A 25,301-nucleotide genomic window follows, 5' to 3' on the forward strand; every position below is an offset into this window, starting at 1 on the left:
GAGGACACAAAGAACAGAGCTGAACTCTTTAAAAACTTCCTCAAACTGCACTGAGTGAAGTTTTCCAAGTCACTTTTCTTGCTCACTGGACATGGAAACAATACAGAAGGACAGCAAACTGTGCTGCCCCATTAATATCCCCTGAGGAGAGCTGAACCCACAGAAACCAAGGGGCAATTGAGCTTTGAATAACTCTGAGCTGGACAGAGGGGCAAAGAATGAAATCCCAACAGCCACAGTCCTGGAGCAGGGAATTTTAATTGACCTTTTGTCTCTCCAGCAGAGCAGGTGAAACACAGAGAATATTTATTTCCTGGTTGTTTTCACTCCTGATGCTCCTCAAGTTCTGTTGCTCCCAGGGAATCTCTAGCAGGATGGTTTTTCCAGGGATTTCTCTCTCTGCCCATCAATTCTCTCCTTTCAGCACAGGCAGCAATTCCCCACTTTCCTTCAGCTCCTGCAAGGCAGAAATGCAGCAGTTAGGGACATTTTGGGGATTTTCCAGCAGGATTCCAGCAGGGAATGCTGAGGGGTGAGGAGATCCTCCTTGTCAGGCTCACTAGAGGTCCCTCTTGGCCGACACTCTGAGGTTTAAAAAGTATTTAAATTCTTTTTTTGGGTCTGTTTGGCAAAAGAGACGAAGTGGTGAAGAGGAAGATTTCAAAGCACTGCTTGGTGTCAGCCTGCATCTCCTCCCAGGTGGAATTCCTGACATTTTTTAGGCACCACAGAAGTTTCCAGCATCCTAAATGCCTCCCTGAAAAATGAAAAAATGCCAGCCATGGGTGGATTTTGTAAAATATCAATAAAATATGCTCAGCTTGCTGAGCAAGAGGTGCCCAGGTGGTCCTGGGGAGTGAAATTCCAATTCTGTGCACTGGTTCAGGAGCTCCAGAACTCCAGGAAACACTTGGAAAAAACATGGAATATTCTTCTTTTCCCACATCCCAGGAGAAACAGCTGCCTGCATTTAATTCCATATTAAAAATGCAATTTAAAGCACTGACAGCATTCAGCAGCCATACAAGGCAGGGAATTAACTCAGCCCAAGGATGCAGAGAAATCCTATTTAATAACATTGAGAAAAGGATTTTGCAGCAACTCACAAAGCCCAAGACTCTTCTTCCTCAGCACTCCTCCAATTATGTAGATTATTTTTATTTATTTGATCCCCACACTTGTTAAATAAATAAATAAAATTAATCTATATCATTCTGGTTAATCTAGATAAATGATATTAATCTATATATATAAAGTTAAAATAATCTATATAAATAAAACTAATCCATATAAATGAAATTAAGTTCTATATTTCTGGTTAATCTAGATAAATAAAATTAACCTATATAAATAATTATATAATTCCCCTTAATCTAGATAAATAAATCTATATAATTTAGGTAAAATTTATCTAAATAAATGAAATTCATCTATATAAATAAAATTTATCTATATAATTTAAGCAATCCCTACACTTCTTAAATAAATAAAACAAATCTCTACCATTTAAGCAGCAGCAGTATTTTTTAGAATTAAATGAGATTTATCAATTGTGTTTCCCAGGAGCCCCAGAGTCTGAGGAATTGGCAGCAATGAGCTCAGGAGGATTTGGGAACTCTGGGATTCCTCCAACAACTCCAAGAAAGTTGTTTTTCCTCCCAGAAATGAAGATCTTTGCTGGGAAAAAACCCTAACCACCTGCCTGGGGGTAAAAAAGCAACACCAGCAGGAAAATCAGGGCAGAGAAAGCTGCAAAAAGGGATAAAAATGAGCTTTTTGCAACCACAGGTTGGAGATTTATTTCTCCTTTCCCTGGGTGGAGCTCAGAAAAGCATCCAGGGGCAGGAATTCCGTGTGGAACAGGCAGAAAAATGCCTATAAATTGCTTTTTTTTACTGAAAATCAGTGCAATTCCTACCTTGACAATGTCCAGCCCTCCAACCAGCTCCCCTTTCACGTACAGCTGGGGGTAAGTTGGCCAGTTGGAGAAGGATTTCAGTCCTTGGCGCACCTGAAAAACAACAGGATTGGGATTTTTGGGGAATTTTGGCTCCAGGAAATAAATCCCTGCAGGGATGGAGAGTTGTGTTACCTCCTCGTCCTCCAGGATGTCAAATGTCTCATAATCCACACTGGAAAAGGGAAAAAAAAATCAGATTATTTATTGGGGAGTGGGGAGGAAAATGAAAAACAACAGGAATCATTCAAAATTTTCAAGGGAGTTCTTAAAATTCTCCAAAAAAATAATTTTGAAGTTCTCAGAAACTTCTGAAAAGTCTAAAAAAAAAATCCCACAAAGTTTTTAAAAAACTTTCAAAGTTCTAAAACGTCAAGATTTTTAAAAAGCCAATAAAATTCTCAAAAAAACCCTTCAAGTCTCACAAAAAACACCCACAAAATTCTCACAAAACCCCTCAAAGTTCTCACCAAAAACCCTCAAAGTTCTCAAAAAAACCTCTCAAAGTTCTAAAACTTCAAGAATTTTAAAAAGCCCATGAAATTCTCAAAACAAAGCTTCAAGTCTCACAAAAAAACCCCAAAAAGTTCTCAAAAAAAACTCGCAAAGTTCTAAAACTGCAAGATTTTTAAAAGCCCATAAAATTCTCAAAACAAACCCTCAGAAGTCTCACAAAAATCCCACAAAGTTCTCACCAAAACCCTCAATATTGTAAAACCTCCAGAATTTTTTAAAACACTCAAAATTCTCACAAAAAGCCTAAAAATTCTCAAAAAAAAATCTCAAAATTCTCAAAACTCCCTTGAAATTCTCACAAAACCCCCTCAAAATTCTAAAACCTCAAGAATTTTTTAAAACCCCTCAAAATCCTCAACTCCCCCTCAAAACGATCATAAAAACACCAACAATCTCAAAATGCTGAAAAAAACCTCAAAATTCTGAAAGAAACCCTCAATACAATCCCAAAAAAAACCAATTAAAATTCTCCCCAAACCCTCAACTCCTTTAAAATCCTCTTTAAAAAAATGACAACTTCCACTTGAGGAACAATTCCACTCTTTTTTAACCTTTTTGTTTTTAAAAAAAAAGCTCTTTTTAACCCCAAATTTCCTTCCCAACCCCATTACATACCCAGTGCTGTTCATGATTTCGATGATTTGCTTGCTGAAGCCACATTTTGCCATCTGGAATACAAAATACAGATGTTCAAATGGCTCTGCTTGATTTAATCCATGAAATTCCAAGTCCTCCAGCAATTCCCAGTTTTTGAATGAACAAAATGAACCCAAAATTCCCAATTTTTTTGCTGGAGGAGCCACTATATAATCCCTTTTTCCATCCTTTATTTCCTGCTTTTTATGGAATAAATGTGCTTTATTTTGAGGCATCACTGCCCTGTATTCACCACTTAATAAACTGTAATTAATGAACAAGTACAGCAACTGCCAATTAGAATTAATTAGTAATTAACAATTAATATTTAAATTTTAATATTTAATTTTAATATTTAATAATAATTAATTCCCACTGCCAACCCTTCACACAAGGACAAAAAACCAACCCCAGCAATTTTCAGATATTGGATATTCAGCAATCATCAAACAGGGAGTGTTTTGGGGTTTACAGAAACACCAAATAAAAAGATAAATACATTTTTCAAGCTGCAGTGATTTGAATGAAGGAGAAAGGAGGTAAAAATTCAATATATTCTGGAATTTTACCTGTTTGCTTCCCTTCATGAAGAGCATCACAGGAGCTTTGTTAATCAAGGATTTAAGTCTGCAAAAAGACATGAAAAATCCAATTTAATTCCTGCAAAAGGCATTCATTGGGGTTTGTGGCACTAATTGGGGTTTGTGGCACTCATTGGGGTTTGTGGCATTCATTGGGGTTTGTGGCACTAATTGGGGTTTGTGGCACTAACTGGGGTTTGTGGCACTCATTGGGGTTTGTGGCATTCATTGGGGTTTGTGGCACTAATTGGGGTTTGTGGCATTCATTGGGGTTTGTGGCATTAACGGGTTTGTGGCACTCATTGGGGTTTGTGGCACTCATTGGGGTTTGTGGCACTAATTGGGGTTTGTGGCACTCATTGGGGTTTGTGGCATTAACGGGTTTGTGGCACTAATTGGGGTTTGTGGCACTAATTGGGGTTTGTGGCACTCATTGGGGTTTGTGGCACTCATTGGGGTTTGTATCCTCAGTGAAACTATTCCAAATTAAAGTAACTCAAGGCACAGACAGATCTGAAAGGAATTAATAAATCCATAGAATTTGGAACAGTGGAATTACTATTTATCAGCACAGAGAAATGGAATGTATTCAATTAGCTTTGGAGAATAAAATCTCAAAGGGAGACAAGAAGGAATCTATATTTGTATATATTGATATATATGTATAGATAAGTATATAAATATTTATATAGATATATACATGTATAGGGATATAAATATACAAATAAATATAGCCATAAATATATAAATATATTCCTATTATAAGCAAAAATTAAACTACAAATATAAGTAAAGACTCTGGGACCAGAGCAGCTTTATGTTTTTGTATTTTTTTATATTATGTATATAAAACCCAGAGGACACTGAACAAGTGCAGTTCTGTAAATACATCAATCCTTGAGGCACTTTTGAGAATGAAGGAATTTACAGGGGGTTTATCCTATATAACCAAAACCACAAGAAACCTCAAAAATTAATATATAATTTATAGATAATATACTGTAATAGAATAAAATAATATTATATAATAATATAATATAATATAATAATGTAATGTAATGTAATGTAATGTTATTAATAAATAGTATTAATTTATAAATAATTTATATAATTTATATAATAATTTACATTATATAATAATATTATAATATATAATATATAATATATAATATATAATATATAATATATAATATATAACATAACATAATGTATAATATATATTTATATAATTTATATAATAATTTATAAAATAATTTATATAATAACACTATTAATAAACACTAATAATTTCTATAATTCACCCACCTGTCCTCCAGCTTCTGAGCCTTGGGGCAGATGGTGTCCAACTCTCCCGACGCTTCGAGTTCCTGGTTGAAATCAGACGGAAAACCCCCAAGATCAGCCAGAAGAAGCACAAAAACCCCCTTTTCTGCCCCAGCAATGCCCCCAGGCACCTTGACGATGTCCAGCCCCCCGATGAGCTCCCCAGCCACGTAGAGCTGCGGGTAGGTTGGCCAGTTGGAGAAAGCCTTCAGGCCCTGCCGGACCTCCTCGTCGGAGAAGATGTCGAAGGAGCTGAAAGCGATGCTGTGCTTGCTCAGGATCTCCACCATCTGCCTGCTGAACCCTGCGGCCACACAAAGGGGAATTTAGTGGGGTTGGGCTGGGTGTTCTTGTGGCTCTGCTCATTTAGTCACCCAAAAATGGCATTTTGCTGCACTGACAGCTCCAGAAAACTCTGCTTGTTGGGCTTTGCTCTATCAATAGCCTCAAATAATGCAAAAGAAATAAAATAAAAAAATAAAATAAATTTATTTCTGTTTAGGTATTGCTTTGCTCTATCAATAGCCTCAAATAATATAAAATAAATAATATAATATAAATAATATAAAATAAATATAATAAAAAAATAAAATAAATTTATTTCCATTTAGGTATTGCTTTGCTCTATCAATAGCCTCAAATAATATAAAAGAAATAAAATAATAAAATAAATTTATTTCCATTTAGGTATTGCTTTGCTCTATCAATAGCCTCAAATAATACAAAAGAAAAAAAATAATTAATTAAATGTATTTCTGTTTAGGTATTGCTCTGCTCTATCAATAGCCTCAAATACAAAAGGGGCAAAAGAAATTTATTTCTGCTTAGGTGTTGCTTTGCTCTATCAATAGCCTCAAATAATACAAAAGGGGCAAAACCCATTTATTTCTGTTTAGGTATTTATTGCTGTTTGTTTATTTACTGCTGTTCTCACTGGTTTAACTTTAAAACTTGACTTTTATAGTATTTTCTACTAGAGCATCCTTCCTGACTTCACCTAAAAGGCAAATTCCTCTTTATTTCTTCAAGTGTTGATGTTCTCCTGAGTGTTTAATGTTATTTCATTACCCCTGTGACACCTTCACACCATGGTTTGTTTTCCTTCCTGACAGATTTTCATATCCACACTCTCAGCAGGGCATTAAGCACTGAATATTCTGCTTTTACAACCAGATTTTATGTGTTTACAAGTGGCCAACCTGAGAGGAGAAGTTTCTCCCATTTGTCACAAAGCAATTTTTTCCCCAAGAAAATTGTCCCATTACTTGTCAAAAGTTGTAGGCATGAAAATTTTAATATTATTGAATTTAGAGTTATCTTTCTCCACCTCCCAAACAACACAATGCCATCGTTTGCAGAAGGATCCAGGAGAATTTGCCCCTAAATCAATATAATAATAATAATGTTTGATAGCTTTGCCAGCTCAGCCTGGTTTGCATTCAATCCTTCCCATTCCCCCCCAGAATTCCCACAAATGCTGGGCAGACAGAGGAAAACCTTCCCACAAATATTAAATAACAAACAGAGAGGGAGACAATGCTGAAAGGCTTTGCCAAAGGAATTAAAAACCAAGGTTGAACTGGGGGAAAGAATGGGAGTGGCAGCACAGAACAAGCTTTGATTTCAGCTGAAATATGGATTTTCACTGCAATTATTGAGTGTGAGTGAGGCAGCAGCACTTTTCAGGCTGCTTTTCCTTCCACAAGTGCAGAGCCTGGAGTGCAAGAGAAACCCTGGAATTCCCTCTTCACCTGGGAGTTCATTCAAACACCTCCAGGCTGCTGGTGATTCCAGTAAATGACCTCATTCCTGCTGGGGAGGCTGGAAAAGCAGCTTTGCTCGAGCTGCAGGCAACTCCATGCAAAGCAGGAAGATGCACTGGTTGGGATTTATTTGGGATAAAGTGACCCAGAGAGCTTCACTTCCAGCACAGGAGGGCTGGGTGGGATTTCTGCAGCAGTGCCCATTAAATTAAGTGTCTGCAAATTAAATTGCAGGCAAAATTAAGGGTGGTCAGGAAAATAAGACAAAATTAAGTGTGGTGATCAGAGACTCCACAGCAACAAAAACACCCTGGATAAATGACAGTGTGGATGAAGCAAATAAACAAATATACCAAATAAATGGCAATATTGGCAAATAAATGCAGTGAAAGCACACAGCACCTGCAGGAACCACATCCAAGTGCCAACCAGGGCACAGCCTCCCTGCCTGCTCTGCTCAGCTGCCTCTTCCAAGGGAAAAATGCCCAAAACTGCAATAAAATCCCCAAATCCCTGCTGGGTAAGGTCCCCTCTGCTTGCTGACTGAACTGAAGACCCCAGCAAGTCTTATTTGTATCAAAACAGATAAAAGTCAAAATTATCTTCCCCTTTGAACAAGCAGGGTTCTTTATTTAATTCTATTTCTATTGCTCCTACTGCTGGCATAACAGATGCAGATAATTTCTGTCAAAATTTTAAATCCCCTTCAACTTGAGAAAGATAAAAATGTTGACAAACTGTTGAATGACTTCCACCCTGAAATAGATTTTGTGTTTTCTAGGAAGCTCAGTGGACCCAGCTACTGTCAGGCACCCCCAGAGCAGCCCAAAGCTGGCAAAATATTTACCTGCAAATTGAGAGCTGGAAGTTTAGATGATTTGGGTGTTCACTCCGTTTTAATAAATCCAATTTTAATGTATATTTCTATTTAATTGCCTTCTGGGCCCTTTCCATGGAGCACCATGTAAGAACTGAAGGCCTGGAGAAATATCTGAATAACCCCAAACTTCAGACACCCCAAATGTACCCAGAAATGTCAGGAGCTCCTCAGAGCAGTGGCTCTATTGCAGAATCAGTCAGAATTTCCATTCCTAAAAATGATCTGTAAATTCCTGTGATGACACATTCCATCAGCTACAACCACGTTGTTACATGACACAAATACAGAATTATCTATACATAAAGAGATGGAACTTCACCAGCTTTTCACAGGAAAATCTACACTACTATCAGCTCAAAGCACCTCACTCAGGCCACATTTAACCCTCCCAGCAGCTCCAGCCCTGTGGCCACTGCTCTCAGCTCCTTTATTTGCCAAAGCCACCTGAAGTTAATGAAAATGCTCTTATTTATTCCACAGACTCAGCTCCTGAATTTCAACAACCACACAGAGCTCCATTTCCGTGGCACTTCAAATTTTGTCTTTTATCATTTGTTCATGAGCTTTACAAGTAGATCAACACTTGAAGTTATTCTGGGACTGAGCACTGAACTGTGAGCACTTCTGTGCTGTGAGTTCACAGAATGAAGCTGCAGAAAAGGCATTTCACTGCAGCACAACCACAGGGAATCCTGGAATGGTTTGGGCTGGAAAGGACCTTGAAACCCAGTCCAGCTCCACCATCCCAGGCTGCTCCAGCCCTGTCCCTGCCAGGAATAAACCTGAGCTCCACCAGAGAAGTGTCCCAGCTCAGGGATAACATCACCTCCTGTGGGGCAGAAAGATGCTGCCCTTGGAAAATCCTTGCTCACTTCTGGTACTCTGGCTAACTAGAAAAGCATTCTGGGAGTGACTCAGCTAAACTAGAGGTGAAAAACAAGTTACAGAATTGGGAAACAATTAGAAACAATTGTAAATTAGAACAATTGCAGAATTATTAGCAGCAGTCAGTGCTCACTGTGGGGCTGTGGCTGGTCACACCTGGTGCTGTTCCTGTCTGGTCTGTGGTGTTGGCTAAACACATTTGTTGTGCCTCACAGGTATGGAAACTCATAGCAAACTAACAGTTTAAGAACCCTGGGTTTTTGCAATGAATGTCTTTGCCATACAATTGTGTGTTCAACACCACAATCACCCATCCCACTTTTGTCAGAAAGCCCCAATCCCAGCCTCCATTCCCAAAACTGAGCCCTGGCAACACCAGCTGTGCCCTGCCAACACCTCCATATCCCCTGGGGGCAGCAGGGCACTATGGGGACAATCTGGGGACACCTTGGGGCCAGAGGCGCTCACCACAGCGGGGCTCCTTGGGAGAGCCCTTCATGAAGAGCATGCAGGGCGCGGCGTTGACGAGCTTGCTGAGGCGGGCGTGCAGCTCCTGGGGGGCAGTGCCAGCAGGGCTGGGCACAGGGGCAGTGCCCGCCGCGTGCCGCTGCACCTTCTGCGTCAGCTCCGGGGCGTGGGCGCCGTCCAGCCTGTCCACCTTCTGGGAATTCTGTGGGACAAACACAGCCCTCAGCTCTCTGTGTGCTGGGTTAGACCACCCTGAGGCACCAGGGGTTTAATTCTGCGGGACAAACACAGCCCTCAAATCACTGTGTGCTGGGTTAGACCTCCCTGAGCCACAGGGGGTTTAATTCTGTGGGACAAACACAGCCCTCAGCTCACTGCTGTGCCAGCTTAAACCACCCTGAGGCACCAGGGGGTTTAATTTGGGATTTTTAGTGTAGCTGGAGTTCTAGCATGTGGCTCTGGACTCCATACAGAGTGCTAAAATTCCAGTTCTCAGTATTTTTTAGACATAACAATCCCTCAAATCACTCCTGGGCAGGGCTAAAACCACCCTGAGCCCACAGGGGTTTTAATTCTGGATTTTTGGTGTAGCTGGAGTTCTAGCATGTGGCTCTGGACTCTGTACAGAGTGCTAAAATTCCAGTTCTCAGCATTCTTTAGACATAACAATTCCTCAAGATCCAAGGGGATTTTGCTGCCTCTGAGGCCCCAAGTGTGTATGTAAAATATAAGATATCTTCTGTAAGATATAAGATATATATAACAGCAGTGAGCTGGGGGAGCAAACTTGGAGTAATTAATTGACATCATCACCCGAAGGTGTAACTGGAGGATTAAACCTCCAATTAATGGACTCTGGGCTTCACACAAAGTGCCAAAACTCCTGCTCTCAGTATTTTTTACACAAAACAATTCCTCTAAAGCTCGAGACCCAAGGACACTTTGCTGCCTCTGAGCCCCAAGGTATGTAAAAAGTGAATTGCAGGAGCAAACTTGGAGTAATTGACTTCATCAGCTGAAGGTGTAATTGGAGGATTAAGGCTCAATATGTTAATGGACAGAATTTATAAGGTATGAAAAACTCGTGTCTCACTGTCCATTTTGGGTGCAGCATCTCCAATAGGCTCTGCCCTGAATGCACCTTGCAGGCCTTCAATAAATCTATCTTTTATTCTCTTAACTTTGTCCAGCCTGTTTTAGGTTACCCTGGCCAGGCACCACACCCAGCAAAGTCTGGATTTTCAGGTGAGGTCTGCATCCCCAGGCTCACACCTTTTTGATGGTGTTCATGGCAGCAAAGTTGCCTCTAGAAATACTTATTAAATTTGATAATCTATGAACTTTATCATCACAGGCAAAAAGAACCCAAATAGAATTGTTATTTCTATTATTACTGTATTTATCTATTGGGTTTTTTCCCAGCTACAGCACAAAGAAACATTGCTGTAAATTTTTCAACCAAAGTACAACAACTGAAATAAAAACTATGGATGAATCCCAAAGTAATTAAGGAAGCTCTGAAATATTCCACATAAAGTGCAAAAGCCATTTCCATCTCCAGTTTTAGGTTCCACTGGATAGATTTCAATCAGTTACAGAGGTGTTTCCTCACTGAGAAAGTTTGAAGGTTCTGGTAGAGCATTACAAAAGTATAAATATTAAGAGCCCACATGGATTTTATTTTCTCTAAAATCCATTTTCTCTTAAATCCATTTCCTCTTCAATCCACTCCCTCTTACCTTAAAGAACAAGAACGTTGGAACAGAACTAATTCCATATTTTTCAGACACTTCAGGCACAGCCTCAGCCTCCAGCTAGAAACCAAACCAAACAAAAAAAAACCCGGATTATTTTCATAATCTTCTTTAAAGTTTCGCTGTGGGTCTCACTCCCGCCTGGCATGTTCTCCTAGCCGTTTTATACATTTAAACAGGAGCTGCTGCTGAACTTCCCGAGCCATTTGCATTTAAATGAGACTCTCAGGGCTGCCGTGGCACCCACTGAACCTCCGCGGTGTCACAACAGGTTCAGAGGTTTTTATTTGGTTGCACATTTCCAAAGTCGCCCCGAGGCTCAGAATAAAATTCTCGCTGCACTCCTGACCTAGTAAATTCTCACTGCTGTGCAGCTCCTGCGATATTGGAAGCCATAAATCAGTGACCCTGCTGATGTCACTGTCACAGACGGGTTTGTGTCCCCAGCAGTGCTGGCTGTTTGCTGGATTGGCTCCTTGGGGGGCTCTGCATCACCCTGAGAGCCACAGCTCCTGGGATGGGGAGGGACAGGGGGACAGGGGGCAGGGGGACAGGGGGACAAGGGGGACAAGGGGGACAAGGGGGACAAGGGGGACAGGGACAGCAGGTGTTCCTCCAGCGAGCTCCTGGTGGCTGCTGAGCTCCATTTTGAACTCCTGGTGGCTGCTGAGTGCCAAACCTGGCATTGCTGCTCTCAATTTCATCACACTGTGAATATTTTTCATGTTGGTTGGCTCTGATTGGGAGCTGCTCCAGGCAGGCTCCTGATGAACTCACTAATTGCAGAAGCAAAGCAGGAGCATCACAACTGAGCCCAAACCTCCTTCTGCAAATCCCCATTCCAACAGCAGCAACAGCTATAAAAGGAAAGCTTTTATTCAGCTCAGATTGAACTGAAAGCTTATATATCACTGAAAGAGAATAGATAACTCTTATTATTGATCATTTTTCCAGGGATAAATGATGACTTCCAGCTCATTGTCTTTCCCAGTAAAATTTCCTGCTTGGATATTTATGTTCCACATAAGAGATTTAATTTCACCTTTCAGGAACTTGCTCTTAGTGGCACAACTTCCCAAAATGTTGGTTTTAAATCCTGTGGGATATAAACACACTCATTGCATCCAAACATCTCAGGAGGTAACAGGATGTTGGTAATTCAAAGGCAGTTTGGCTACTCTGGAATTAAAGAAAACCCAAAGAACTGCCAAAATCAAATATATTCCTCTTCAGGAGCTCCTCCCCCCAAAAATATATCAATATAATTCACTTTCAGTAGGTTATTTTCTCTAAGCAAGAGCAGCAGTAATACTGGGAGGAGGGCAGTGAGGGGAAGGATGTGCCACTGTCTTGGTTTTACAGCCCTGGATGACTTTGGAACCTTGTTATTAAAAAATAAATTACAGCTGACTAATAAAGGTTGTAAATAAATAATATATGAATAATAAGGAGGCAACTGAGACCTTTCAGACTTTGTTGGGCTGACTAAAATCTAGTAAACTCTACATAAATTTAAGCATCTTAAATTTGCAGTATGTTGAAAATTAAGTCTTTTGAAGTTCTAGCTCATAAAATACCATTAGAACAGTTCTATCCTGTTTTACAAATACCAACTGAGAAAGGAATCATTAAAAAAACCACACACAGAACCTCAAGGCTGTAAGAAATCAAATTAAAACACTCAAATTAAATTCTTCCCAGCGCTCATCATCTCACAAGAACCTCACTCAGGAGAGAAATTTGGTTTCAAACTAACAGTGTGTGGCTGAGTGAATTCCTTTCCCTTGCCCCTGGATGTCCCTGGGATGTGCAGAGGGTGTCACCAAGCAGAGTGACAATGCTGCTTGGGCTGAATTCACCTTCCTGAAGGTTCCTTTTAGTGGCACAGGAAAGCTCTGGGAATGCTGAGATCCTTTCACCAGGAACATCTCCAGGGCTGAACAGCCTGGGGCAGTGGGAGGTGTCCCTGCCCACAGCAGGGGTGGCACTGGGTGGCATTTAGGGTCCCTTGTCGCCCCGAGCATTGCAGGATTCCCTGCTGAGCCCACCCTGGCTGGCAGCAGCAGCTCTGGGGTGACAGAGGCAATGTGAGCCATGCAGCACTCTGAGATGGAGCTCACCTTTTTTGGGATATTCCCCTTCCTCCACACTGTCCTGTGTCCCCAGGCTGTGCTGTCCCGTGTCCCCAGGGCTGCTGCCCCGTGTCCCCAGGGCTGCTGCCCCATGTCCCCAGGGCTGTGCTCTCCCGTGTCCCCAGGGCTGCTGTCCCGTGTCCCCAGGCTGTGCTGCCCCGTGTCCCCAGGGTGCTGTCCCCTCACCTGGACAAAGGTGACCTGGCTGTGCTCCCGGGCCAGCGCTGCCATCACCTCGTTCATCTGCACACACTGCGGAGCCCATGGCGCCCAGAAATGCACAACCACCAGTGACCTGCGGGGAACAAGGGGTTAAAAACCTGGGGGAAACTGGGTAGAAACTGGGTAGAAACCTGTTAGAAACCTGTTTGAAACTGGTTAAAAACCAGTTAAAAGCCTGTTAGAAACCGGTTAAAAACCAGTTAAAAACTGGTTAAAAACCTGTTAGAAACCGGTTAAAAACCTGTTAGAAACCTATTAAAAACTGGTTAAAAACCTGCAAAGAACTGGTTAAAATTGAGTTAAAAATCTGTTCAAAACCAGCCAAGGAAAAATAAACACAGCCATGGAATCACTAAGCAGGGAAAGCCCTCCAGGATCTCACTCCAGGTGCCCAATGCCCACCTTGTCCCCAGCCCAGAGCACTGAGTGCCACATCCAGCCCTTCCCTGGGCACCTCCAGGGCTGGGGACTCACAAAAACCCATCCCCACCATCTTCCTGGGATAAAAAACCTGCAAAGTGAAAGCAGGACTTGGCCAGGAAACATTGCAAACCCAACCAGCACTGCAACACAAACCAAATCAGGGTGTAATGTTATTTTTCTGCTTTCGTTAGCTCCACCTGCCAGGTGTCCTGGGGTGTTTGGGATGGGCTGTACACAGAATTTAGGGGGGAGAATCCCAGGTGGGAGCAGAAATCCTGTCCCACTGGGTGCCAATTCAAACATGCTGGGATGACAACAGTGACAGAGATTGGAATTGTCACTTCCATCCTCCAGGTTTGCAGAGAACAAACCCACCGGAGAATGGGAATAAGGAATTAAAGGTACAATGTACTGGTATTAGTTGATTTAGAGAAATAGAGAAATCAAGGCAGCCAGCCCAGAGCAGCCACTAAAATAAATAAAATAAACAAATTAATAAAATAAAAGTATTTTATTCCTAAGAAATGGGAGTTGACTGTAAGTTGTAGAGATCTGTGGGCAGCACAGCATCCCTGCTGCAGCAGCTCCTGGCAGTGTTACCTGATCACACACCCTGAATGCTCCCATCAACCTGATCTGCCAATGACATTCCAGAAAATTCTGCTCAAAAACCAACAGAACAGCTTTTCTTTTTGCCCAAGTGCTGTTTAACTCGGTGTGCACAGCAGGATGAACTCAGCAAAAGCAGAGCACAAATATCACAGGGTTATTTCATCCTCATCCCACCACAGCCTGCTCCATCCTCCTGCAATACACTTCATTTTTATCTGCAGGAAGAACATGCTTTAAATTCATTTCCTCCGTGGGTTTTGGAGTTGTTTTGGTTTTTGATTTTTTTTAAAATTCGTTCGCAGAACAATTCAAATTTTTAAACTGAATGGCCCTCTGAGCACTTCAACTTTAAAACAGCCAGAGTAAAAATAAAAAATTTGGTTTAAAAAATAAACTGAAATTTAGAAATTTAATCTTAAAAACAGCCAGAGTAACTGAAAACCTTAACAAAGGAAAAAATAAAGACTTAGCAAAATGATGCACTTCAATAATTCCAAACAAAGTATCCCTGCATTCACCCAAGGTATTTCTAAAAGCTCCACTATTAGCTATAAAAGGGGACAGAACAAAAAGGTTATGACAAATCCCAAATTCTCTCTTTAAACATTAAAATTTACACTTACTCTACAACAGAAACTTGATGGAAGAAATGTTAATTTTCTGAAACAAGAAATCCTATGAAATTCAAATGTAGTTATAAACGCTGTTTTCAAAGGAAGCAGAGCAAGATTTATCAGAACTATCAATTCATCTTGGGTCCAAAAAAAGGATAAAATAATCAGTTCCTTTAAAGAGAAAACTGAATCATGTTCCATAGACAAAGGCAATGAGCAAAATTACTGAGAGCTTTGTTGAAAATAACCTTAAAATGTTGTGTTTGTTCCTGAAGCCATTGTCATTTGGCCCCAGGAGTTTCCTCTGCAATGTCCCTACAGAACAATCCAGCTGAAGGACAACTCCAGAGAGGAAAGCGAAAATCCTGCAGCAAGAAATTGTTGACGAAATTTTGGGGTTTTTTTCTCCCCCATAACCAACATTTACCAACATTTCCTCCTGCTGTCTGTAAGAACTGATGCTGGTAGCTCCATCACCTCCTTTAATCAGCAAAGCACCCATAGATGTGTAATTACAGAGTAATTAGTGCAGCTCATCCCAAAATTCCCTATGTGCAGGAACACAGGAACAAGGACACTGGACTGTCCCAGGCCAGGGAAGATGTCCCTGCACGGCTGTCAGCTCCAGGCTGGGCTGGTGGGAACAGCAGAGCTTGTTAGTCATGATTAGAGCATAAAAGCTAATTAATGAGACGCTGGGCAGAGGTGAGTGATGAATTCTGAGGCACTGGTGTGCCGATGAGCAGCACACTGCAGTGTCCCACGCTCTGCTGGCACTTCAGGGCTGCAGGACAAACCAGCCCAGCCCGCAGGGCGGCTCTGGGTTACAGAATTCATAAAATTGATGATTTATATCATTTTCCTGCCCCTAATCCCCGTGCAGGAGCTGCTCGGTGACAGCGGGCTGCCGAGCGGGGACACTGCGGGCTGGGACACCGAGCTGTGCGACATGCAGGGACCGCTTGGGGCTTTTATCTGTCCCCGAGCAGCGGGCACTGAGCGCTGCGGGACACGGAGGGGACAGCGAGGGGACACGGGAGGGGACACGGGAGGGGACAGGCAGGGACACGGGAGGGGACACCAGGAGGGGACAGACACCGGGAGGGGACACGGAATGGGACAGACACCGGGAGGGGACACGGAATGGGACAGACACCGGGAGGGGACAGACACCGGGAGGGGACCGAGGGACGACAGCCGGGGATGGCACCCAAGAAAGGGACCCTGGGATGGCACAGCGGGGATGGGACACCCGGGATGGCACCAGGCGGATGGCACCCGGGATGGCACTAGGGGAACGGCACCCGGGATGTCACCCCGGCATGGCACTAGGGGGATGTCACCCCGGGATGGCACTAGGGGGATGGCACTATGCAGATGGCTATAGGCGGATGGCACCCCGGATGTCACTAGGCGGATGTCACCAAGCGGATGTCACCCCGGCTGGCGCTCCCGGCCACCCCCCCCGCTCAGCCCCAAGCACAGCCCCCCGCCAGCCCCAGGCACGCTCCCCCCGTTGCTGCTGACCTGTCGGGGCGCTGCAGCAGCTGCTGGAGCTGCTCGGCTGAGCCCGCCGCGCACAGCGCGCCCGCCATGCCGCCTGAGGGGACAGCCGCACGTGCGGCACCGCCACGTGACAGCCCGCCTCACGTGGCTCCGCCGCCGTCACGCGCTTCCGCCGCCATCACGTGGATAACACCGCAGTGTGTGTTTCCGCCTGTGTCACGTGCCCCGCCCGCGTCACGTGTCCCGCCGGTGTCACGTGGCCGTGTGTCCCCATCCCATTCCCAGACAAGGACATGCCATGGGCTGCAATGCTGGGACACTCCGAAACGTGGGAAATGGAAAATTCGCCTAAAAAACTGCTACTGGGTGCTCGATCTTTGCACTGCGATGCTCCAAGGCTTGTCCCGCCCCGTCTGCGACACTCCAAACAGTGGGAAATGGAAAATTCTCCTGAAAAACTGCTATTGAATATTCGATTTTTGGATTGCGATGCTCCAAGTCTTGTCCCTCCCGCCCAGGGACATTCCAAAACCTGGAAAATGTAAAATTCTCCTGAAAAACTGCTATTGAATATCCCATCTTTGCACTGGGATGCTCCAAGGCTTGTCCCTCCCACCACCCCGGGACATTCCAAAACCTGGAAAATCTAAAATTCTCCTTTAAAAACTGCTATTGGCTGTTCGATCTTCGGGACGGGATGCTCCAAGTCTCATCCCACCCACCCTGGGTCACTCCTTGTCCCCAGCTCCCCCCAGCTCTGCTTCCCCTGTTTTCCTTTGTGTTCGCCAGGATGTTCTGGGGAGAAGAACCCGAGATGTTGTCAAGGTGAAATGAGATTATTCTCACCTCTGCAGCTCGCTGCCCGTAAATCTGCAGCTGGAACCAGGATTACTGCCAGCGATGGGGATTGCAAGAGGAACACTGAATATTTTATTGGGTTTGGTTTTGTCCAATAATCCTTCTGGTGCAGAAAGAGGAAAAAAAAATATTAATCCAAAGCACTCCGAGCTCTGTGCTGTTAAAAAGGTGAAACAGCCTGAAATTTTACTGTTCGGATAAATTTAATGTAAAATTTTGACACATGAATCAACAGTTTGTCTGAATTCTCAAAATCAAATCAATCCGAAAATCAAATACTAAGATCTCCATTCATGGACATTTTTATAGACTGTCTCTATAAAATACTTTACAGAAAACAAAAATATGTAAAACTGCACGTTTTCCATAAATACATTCTAGCTGGTATAAAGTGCATGAGCAGAGGGAAGAAAGTCAAATTCTGTTTATTTTCCCTGACATTTTAACCTGACAGAAGCCCAGTGGAATAATCAGAAATTTGAACCATTAGGAATTTTATCCCCTGCTTTGCTGAGTTTCAGAGCTTTTCAAAATGATTGTCCCTCTGTCATGAAACAAGAAAAAACAGGCTTTTCCCCCCATGAAATATTTGTTTTGAAGAAAATAATTTCGTTTAAATCATGAATTCCTATGTTATAAATAAGCCTCACACATTGCCCAATTTGATTTTGGATTCCAGCTCCCAGCAAATAAAATCCCAAATGAAATAACATGGAAAACACTCAACTGGGAAGAGCAACCAGCATGCTGTGCCACTGATGAGGCTAAAGCAGGGAATTCCATGAACAAATCGATTTTCCAGCGGGAAATCCTTTTGCCTTTGGAGTTCCCCACATTCCTGGTGTGTTCAAGCCAGGATTCTGTAGGAAAGGCTGGAGTTCCTGCTGGAATTTGTGCTGAAATCCCTGCTGAATTCCTGCTGAAATCCCTGCTGAATTCCTGCTGAAATTCCTGCTGGAATTCCTGCTGAATTCCTATGGAATTACTGCTGAAATCCCTGCTGAATTCCTGCTGAAAGTCCTGCTGGAATTCCTGCTGAAATCCTGCTGAAATTCCTGCTGAAAGTCCTGCTGGAATTTCTGCTGAATTCCTGCTGAAATTCCTGCTAAATTCCTACTGAAATCCTGCTGGAATCCCTGCTGGAATTCCTATGGAATTACTGCTGAAATCCTGCTGAAATTCCTGCTGAAATCCTGCTGAAATTCCTGCTGAATTCCTGCTGAAATCCCTGCTGGCATTCCTGCTCAATTCCTGTTGAAATTCCTGCTGAATTCCTGCTCAATTCCTGTTGAAATTCCTGCTGAATTCCTGCTGGAATTCCTCCTGAAATTCCTTCTGCCGCACATATATATTCGTTCTTCGTTTTGGGATTTTTGGGGTCCATATTTCAGCCCTGTTCCCGCTGAGTTCTCATCTCAAGGCATTCAGCAGAGGGAATCGCAAGGCTCTGGCTGGAGGCATTTTGGGATGGAGAGTTAAACCCTCGGACAGTAAACTCTCCATCCCCCAGTTCTGCTCGGGAACGAGGCGTGGGACAGCTGGAACCCTGCAAATAAATCTCCTCTCCCCATAGCCGCTGTCAGCTCCAGCTCTGCCCCATCAATCACCCCGCAGAGGTTCACCAGACCTTTGCCAGGTTCCTCGGGAAGGATTGCTGTTCCTAATGGATAGCCCCACCGAGACACGGCGGAGGTAAATCTCCCGAAAATCCGGCTGTATTTTTGGGATCCCATATGGAGCTTTTGGCAGCAGCGTCCCGGGGAAGCTTCAAGGACTCGGGGTGGAGCAGCACTGATCCTCTGCTCTCCTGGAGCTCCAGAGATGGACTGGGAGGGAAAATCGGGATGGAAAAGCCCCGAGAGCACAGGGGCGGTGGGTGCTGCTGACTGCTCCCAAATCCCACAGTTTTCCAGTGGTTTTCCCTAATTTCCCATTTCAGTGCCCAGCAGGAGGACTGAAAGCACCTTCCCTATGGACACAGGGTTAGTTTGTCCCATTCCAGCTGGGAATTCCCTGAAATACCAACCTTTTAACCTCATTCCCATTCTAGCCCTGATCCCACAGTTTCACACGTGGCAGGAAAGTTACTGGTGTTTAGTGCTATTAATGTTAATATTTATTAATATTATAGACAAAGACAGAACAGCAGAGACTCTGCAATTCCAGTTGGAAGCAGCTGGAACTTGCCAAGTATTCAGGCTATATCCATGCTCTGTTTCGATTCATAAATAACATTTATTGCATTGTAGAATTAAAAATATATATTTTTAGAGTACACCTAGCAACCGTGGGGAAGCTGGGATGTGATCAAACCTGCTGTAGCTGAACTGTGCAGAATTTGGGGAAATGTCCCATTCCTGGCAGTGTCCCAGGCCAGGCTGGACACTGGAGCACCAGGGGCAGTGAAGGTGTCCCTGCAGGGCAGGGTGGCAGTGAACGTGTCCCTGCAGGGTGGCACTGAAGGTGTCCCTGCACGGCAGGGTGGCAGTGAAGGTGTCTGTCCCTACAGGGTGGCAGTGAAGGTGTCCCTAGAGGGCAGGGTGACAGTGATGGTGTCCCTAGAGGGCAGGGTGGCATTGGAGGTGTCCCCACAGGGCAGGGTGGCAGTGAAGGTGTCCCTAGAGGGCAGGGTGGCATTGGAGGTGTCCCCACAGGGCTGGGTGGCAGTGAAGGTGTCCCCGCAGGGCAGGGTGGCAGTGGGTGGCTTTAATGTCCCTCCAAGCGGGGATATTCCATGACCCAGCCAGGCCGCGCTCAGCACAGCCCTCAGAGCGGCTGTATCCCGCCGTGCGCCCAGAGCGGGCCGGGCCGGGCCGGGCGGATCGGGGATGTTCCGGGGCGGATCGGGGGAGGCTCGGAGCTGTTCCAGGAGCCGGGGGCGGTTCAGGGGAGGTTCCCGGGGCGGTTTAGGGGATGTTCCGGGGCCGTTCCCGGGGAGGATCCCTGCCCGCCGCCGCCGCCATGGCCGCGCTGCCGCTGGCGCTGCCCGTGAGGGGAAGGCGCGGGGCGCTGGGGCCGGGCGGGAGTGGGGAGCCCGAGTGTGTGAGTGCGGGACGGAGCGGGATCGGGATCGGGATGGGATAGGGTGGGATCGGGATGGCAATGGGACGGAATGGGATGGGCTGAGGCTCCGGCCGGCTCCTCTCGCCCCGGCCTGTCGCGATTATCGCGGTGCGCTCGGGGGCAGCTCGGCCTGGCGGGACTGAGCCGCACGGGCTCTGGCTTTACCTTTCCTTCTTTACCGCTTTCTTTTCTCCTCTCTCCTTCTTGTTCGTTACTTCTGTGTTTCTTTCTCTGTATTCCCAGTTCCCTTCCCAGTTCCCACCGTGGTGCTCCAAGCGGTATTTTTGGGAATTCCTGGTTTTGTGAGGAGTCCCTCAGCACTGTGAGGAATCAGCTCAGCCCTTTGTCCCACCTTTGATTCCCAGGAGATCCAAACATCCCTCAGTCCTTTGATTCCCAGGAGATCCAAACATCCCTCAGTCCTTTGATTCCCAGGAGAGCCAAACATCCCTCAGTCCTTTGATTCCCAGGAGAGCCAAACATCCCTCAGTCCTGCACAGAGCTCAGCAGTGGGAAGTTAGAGCACTGGAAAGCTGGGAAAAGGTGCCAATGTTGAAGAAAAGACACCAAACTCATCTCCAAGGATGTTGTCATCACTGTCTGATGTGGCTGCAGGGTTTTCCCTCTCTTTCCTGGATTTAATTCCTCATTTCCCACAGCTCCCTGCTCTGCTGCTGTGATGAGCTCCATCCAAACTGCTGCTCCAAAGGAGGCTGAAGGATACCTTTCCCAGTGGGAATTTAGGAAACTGAGGCACAGAGAGTGCTGAGATGTGCAGAATTCCCTGCTCTCCCAGTGGGAAATCCAAAATCTTGGATTCTGACCTAACATCTCACAGTCTGTTATTAACTTGGTGTTCTTCCCAATGGATGTGAGATCTTTGAGAGTAACGGGCAGTAAAATCCGGATAATTTGAGTTCTGTGCCTTGCAGAGAGATGTAAATATCACTTTTTCCCTTGCAGAAGCGAGTGTGCAGACTGCTGGACAGCATTCCAAGGGAGGCTGGAGCCCAGCTCATGGACTGTGCCATGGATTTGGACTCCAGGCAGAAATTCCTCCCTGAGTCTGCTCCCTGGGCTGAGAAGACAAAGCAGAATCCTGTGGTAAGTTCCCACTGTCCATGTGTTTGTTACAACATCACTTTTCAAATACATTTTATAATAAAACTCCAAATAATTGCCCTATTTTTTTTTAATTTTTTGGTGGATTTGTGTCTGGTTTTGTTCAGCAGACCTTGGAAAATCATGGAAGCAAAGGCACTTCCCAGCCCTGCCCGAGATGTGTTGCTGGAGAATCTGTAAGTGTGTGATGCTGATTTTTGGGACAAAAAAAGATTGGGGTTTGTTCTCCAATATTAGATCCATCAAACATTAAGTTAATAAGCCCCACAATTGCATTGCTTGGGAATAAAGCATAGAAATAAAGAAAAAAAATGAGTTGGATTTAGCATTTCAGCAGAGCACAGATTAATAATCCATTTCCAGCAGGAATTGGAAAATATGGAGATTGCCAACACAGCTTTGAAATTCCCTCTGAAAAGCAGAATTTGGGAAGTAACTGAAGCAAACAATACCATAAACTTCCTCTGCCTCATTTTTAATTGCCCTTGATTTACCTGATAATAACAACATATTTAGGAATCTCATTCTCTGTCCTCTTTTTTCTGTAATTGGATATTTCCTTTCTATAGAGTAGCCACAGCCTGAAAAACACAGATTTTGCTACAAACATCCAGCATTTCCTCACATCTCTCCTCATTTTGGCTCTGGAAGGAGCAATATTTTCAGGCTATAGCTACTCCATAGAAAGGGTGTCCAACTAATCCCTGGAGGAAAAAAAAAGGGAATATTTGTGATGTTACTTAGTGATTTAAATTAAAAATTAAAAATGAAAACTGAGGGAAAAGCCTTTTTGCCAAGCTCCTTTGTGGTGACCTGGAATTTTGTCATTTCAGGGTCACTTCAGTCACATCCTGAGCTAGAGCTGGACAGGAGCAGCTCAGTATTCTACTGCAATCCGAGGATTCCCTCCTCCCTGTGGGTGCTGCACAGCCCTGCCTGCCCCAGCTCACCCACTCTGCTCTGCTGCACTCAGGGCACAAACAGCTTCATTTTCACACTGCTTCTGCTCCTCAGGTAGCTCAGAACTGGCTTCAGAAGGACAAAAAAGGCTGATTGAATGTTTTAAACTGAGCTGGCCTTAGGCTCAGGCTTCACCTGGGACTGGGCAGAGGTGGTGTTGATTCCAGAGGTTTTCCCACCACTCCTGACTCCCTTGGGAATGCTCCTTTGCCAGGGCCACAGGCAGGAATGGGAGGACACAAATTGTAGATTTTAAGTGGCTTTGCAGTTGTGAAGTCTGGGAAAAATCCCACTGAAGCTTCTATTTCAATCCCAAAATAAAACCACCCAGCCTGGCCTTGGAGACTTCCAGAGATCCAGGGGCAGCCACAGCTTCTCTGGGCACCTCCTGGATGTGGATAAATGCAGATTTCAGTTCCATTCTGTGGGAATTATCCCAAAATGGAACCCCTGGGAAGCTGGAATTCCCATCCAGGTGTTCCTTGGCAGAGCTGCTGCCCTGACTCCTCCTCAGCTCTTCCCTCACCACTCCAGCTGCCCAAAGCCACGTTTTGCTCTTCACAAACACCTCATCATCCCTGATTTTCTTTTTTCCCTAAATGGGAAGGGAGACACTTGTGAAGGCTCTTCACAAATTCCCTGATTTTTTCCCCAAATGGGAAGGGAGACACTTGTGAAGGCTCTTCACAAATTCCCTGATTTTTTTCCCAAATGGGAAGGCAGACACTTCTGGATATACTTGAAAGTGAATCCTTGCTCCCTGTTTTCCAACATAGAAATGCTTTTATAAATCAGCCAGGCTTGGGACAAACTGGAGTTTAATTGTCTGCTCCAGTGAAGGCTTTTAATAGTGATATTTTTTTAAATAGATTTAAATAGAGTGTAATTTATTTTGGGATTTTCCAGCATCATAAAGCTGGGACAGGCTGGGACAGTGAATATTCCTTTAAAGCAGATTTGTGTCAAATCTGCAGTGGAACCACAGAATTATTTTTGTATGCCTTTCAGAATTGTGAAATTTTCTTTTCTCGATTAAAAAAAATATATAAACTTTATATTTCCTACTGCTGTGGTTTGTACACAGAATAACCAGAGTGATGCTTTCTTTACCTGTACATAGTGAGAAAGGCACCTGGCCTGTTTTTAATTCAGGTTAAAAGGATCTAATTCTTATTTTTACCTCTGTATTTTGTAAATTGTTCCTTGCAAAAGCAGAAGCATTAAACACCACTTTGGCTACAGCATGGAGTTGTCTGGTTGTGTTATTCCATGAATGGTTTCTGAAGGCACTGAGGAATAAAGGTAAATAAAACCTGGTGAGGATAAGAAATGAATTCTCTGTGTCATTTAGTATCTTTGTAGTGGGTTTAGTTGCTTTGGACTACATCTAACTGTTCATTTGATATTAATTGCAAGTCCAGTTGGCATCCTGACTGCCAAAAAAAGATGGAAAATCAAAATATTTGGATCAGTGGGGTTTAAAAGCAACCTGGATCTGACAAGCCACAAAGCCAAGACTTATATGTTTAAATTCATATAGTTAATATATTTAAATTTATTTTTGTTTATTTTAAACACCATAATTTATTGAGGAGATTTAAAACCCGTGGTGTTTGTGTCTGAATGAGTTGCTTCAAACCTCAGCAGCTCTCCTGGGAGGGTGATGTGATCTCCTGTGCTAGCAGATTCACACAAATAACTCTGGGTTTGCCTTGATTGCTGCTCTAATTATCAAATTAACACTTACACTGGGTGTTCTCTCCCACATCCAACTCTCATTCAGGGTGTCCTGAGCAGGACAGGGATGGATGATTGAGCAAAGAGAGAGAATTCAGCTGGGAGTTCAGCTGCCCTGGCAGAGTTTGGGAGCCATTCAGGATCCCTGGGTGTCCTGAGCAGGACAGGGATGGACAATTGACCAAGGAGAGAATTCAGCTGAGAGTTCAGCTGCCCAGGCGGCAGAGTTTGGGAGCCATTCAGGATCCCAGGATGTCCTGAGGAGGACACAGTTCTGTCCCACATGTCCCAGTGGTGACCAAAGCCTTGGCCAGGGATCTCAGCTTCCCCACCCCAGGGACATCAGGGCTCAGCCATTGCTCTCCTCCCTCAGTTGTTCCCAGCTCTTCTCCAGGAAGCAAGAAAAGCATTGGCCATGATGGTTAAAAACACACAAAAATGGAAAAAATCCCAGGAAGATGCAACAGAATCACAGAGTTATTCAGGTTGGAAAAGCCTCTGCACTGCCAATCCACCGCTGCCCCTTGTCCCCAAGTGCCACATCATCCCCAGGGCTGTGAAATCCCTCCAGGGATGGGGACTCAGCACTGTGCCAGGCTGGACAGCTCCTTCCATGGAGAAATTTTGCCAATATCCAGCCTGACCCACTCCTGGCACAGCCTGAGGCTGTTTCATGTCACAGAATCCCAGACTGGTTTGGGTTGTAAGGGACATTAAACCCATCCAGTGCCACCCCAGCCATGGCAGGGACACCTTCCACTGTCCCAGGCTGCTCCAAGCCCAATGTCCAGCCTGGCCTTGGACACTGCCAGGGATCCAGGGGCACCACAGCTGCTCTGGGAATTCCATCCCAGGGCCTCCTTCCCAATCTCCCATCCATCCCTGCCCTCTGGCAGTGGGAAGCCATTCCCTGTCCCTCTATCCCTTGTCCCCTGTCCCTCTCCATCTCCCCAGCCTGGAGCTCGCTGTGCTTTGCTCTGATGTCCCAAACTCTTCTCCTGACCCTGAGTTCCCAGCAGAGCTCCTGAGCAGCTCCCACCCTGCTGCTCCATCCCGTGGGATGTGGGATCAGCACATCCTCCATCCAGGGGCTATTCCATACCCTCAGGAAGGGCTGGATCAGCTCCTGCACCCTCCCTGTGGCTCTGTGGGAGCAGCTGGGGCCATGTTTGGGTGTGACTGTGGTGCTGTCCCTGCCACAAGCCCCAAATCGCCGCCTGGTATTTGCTTGCAACACAGGGTGTCATTCATGAGTTATACATAAATGGCAGCTTTACATATTTAAAAGG

General features: G+C 44.6%; 2 protein-coding genes across 3 annotated transcripts; one reads left to right on the forward strand and one right to left on the reverse strand.

Annotated features, from left to right (window-relative positions):
• Window positions 1-239: 239 nt before the first annotated feature.
• GLRX3 (glutaredoxin 3) lies at window positions 240-16,422 on the reverse strand. Of its 2 annotated transcripts, none has more exons than XM_085064576.1 (11): window positions 16,294-16,422; window positions 13,082-13,190; window positions 10,749-10,823; window positions 9,010-9,211; window positions 5,145-5,317; window positions 4,996-5,057; window positions 3,679-3,736; window positions 3,089-3,141; window positions 2,093-2,132; window positions 1,919-2,011; window positions 240-457 (listed from the first exon to the last, which is right to left on the reverse strand). In XM_085064576.1, the coding sequence occupies exons 1-11, from the start codon at window positions 16,359-16,361 to the stop codon at window positions 407-409; spliced, it is 984 nt and encodes a 327-aa protein (XP_084920702.1). In that variant the 5' UTR covers window positions 16,362-16,422; the 3' UTR covers window positions 240-406. The 2 variants fall into 2 exon arrangements, with proteins under 2 accessions (XP_084920702.1, XP_084920703.1); XM_085064577.1 differs by having other exon boundaries at window positions 4,996-5,053; window positions 5,141-5,317.
• Window positions 16,423-20,069: 3,647 nt separating this feature from the next.
• C6H10orf143 (chromosome 6 C10orf143 homolog) lies at window positions 20,070-23,519 on the forward strand. The gene is made up of 4 exons (XM_085064578.1): window positions 20,070-20,172; window positions 21,157-21,297; window positions 21,426-21,491; window positions 22,149-23,519. Exons 1-4 carry the CDS (start codon window positions 20,092-20,094, stop codon window positions 22,173-22,175), a joined length of 315 nt encoding a protein of 104 aa, XP_084920704.1. The 5' UTR covers window positions 20,070-20,091; the 3' UTR covers window positions 22,176-23,519.
• The last annotated feature ends 1,782 nt before the right edge of the window (window positions 23,520-25,301 follow it).

Source organism: Lichenostomus cassidix, chromosome 6 (assembly GCF_008360975.1).
Source record: "Lichenostomus cassidix isolate B80296 chromosome 6, HeHo_3.0, whole genome shotgun sequence".
NCBI classification, from domain to species: domain Eukaryota; kingdom Metazoa; phylum Chordata; class Aves; order Passeriformes; family Meliphagidae; genus Lichenostomus; species Lichenostomus cassidix.

Excerpts from the sequence above, each read along its gene's own strand:
- GLRX3 (XM_085064576.1), bottom strand. The coding sequence starts at position 16,361 with ATGGCGGGCGCGCTGTGCGCGGCGGGCTCAGCCGAGCAGCTCCAGCAG. Across the intron at positions 2,133-3,088 it reads GAAATCATGAACAGCACTGG|TGTGGATTATGAGACATTTG; the intron begins GTATGTAATGGG and ends TCCCTTTTCCAG. Across the intron at positions 458-1,918 it reads GAGGGCTGGACATTGTCAAG|GAGCTGAAGGAAAGTGGGGA; the intron begins GTAGGAATTGCA and ends TCTGCCTTGCAG.
- C6H10orf143 (XM_085064578.1), top strand. The coding sequence starts at position 20,092 with ATGGCCGCGCTGCCGCTGGCGCTGCCCGTGAGGGGAAGGCGCGGGGCG. Across the intron at positions 20,173-21,156 it reads GGAGTGGGGAGCCCGAGTGT|AAGCGAGTGTGCAGACTGCT; the intron begins GTGAGTGCGGGA and ends TTTCCCTTGCAG. Across the intron at positions 21,492-22,148 it reads GATGTGTTGCTGGAGAATCT|GGTCACTTCAGTCACATCCT; the intron begins GTAAGTGTGTGA and ends TTGTCATTTCAG.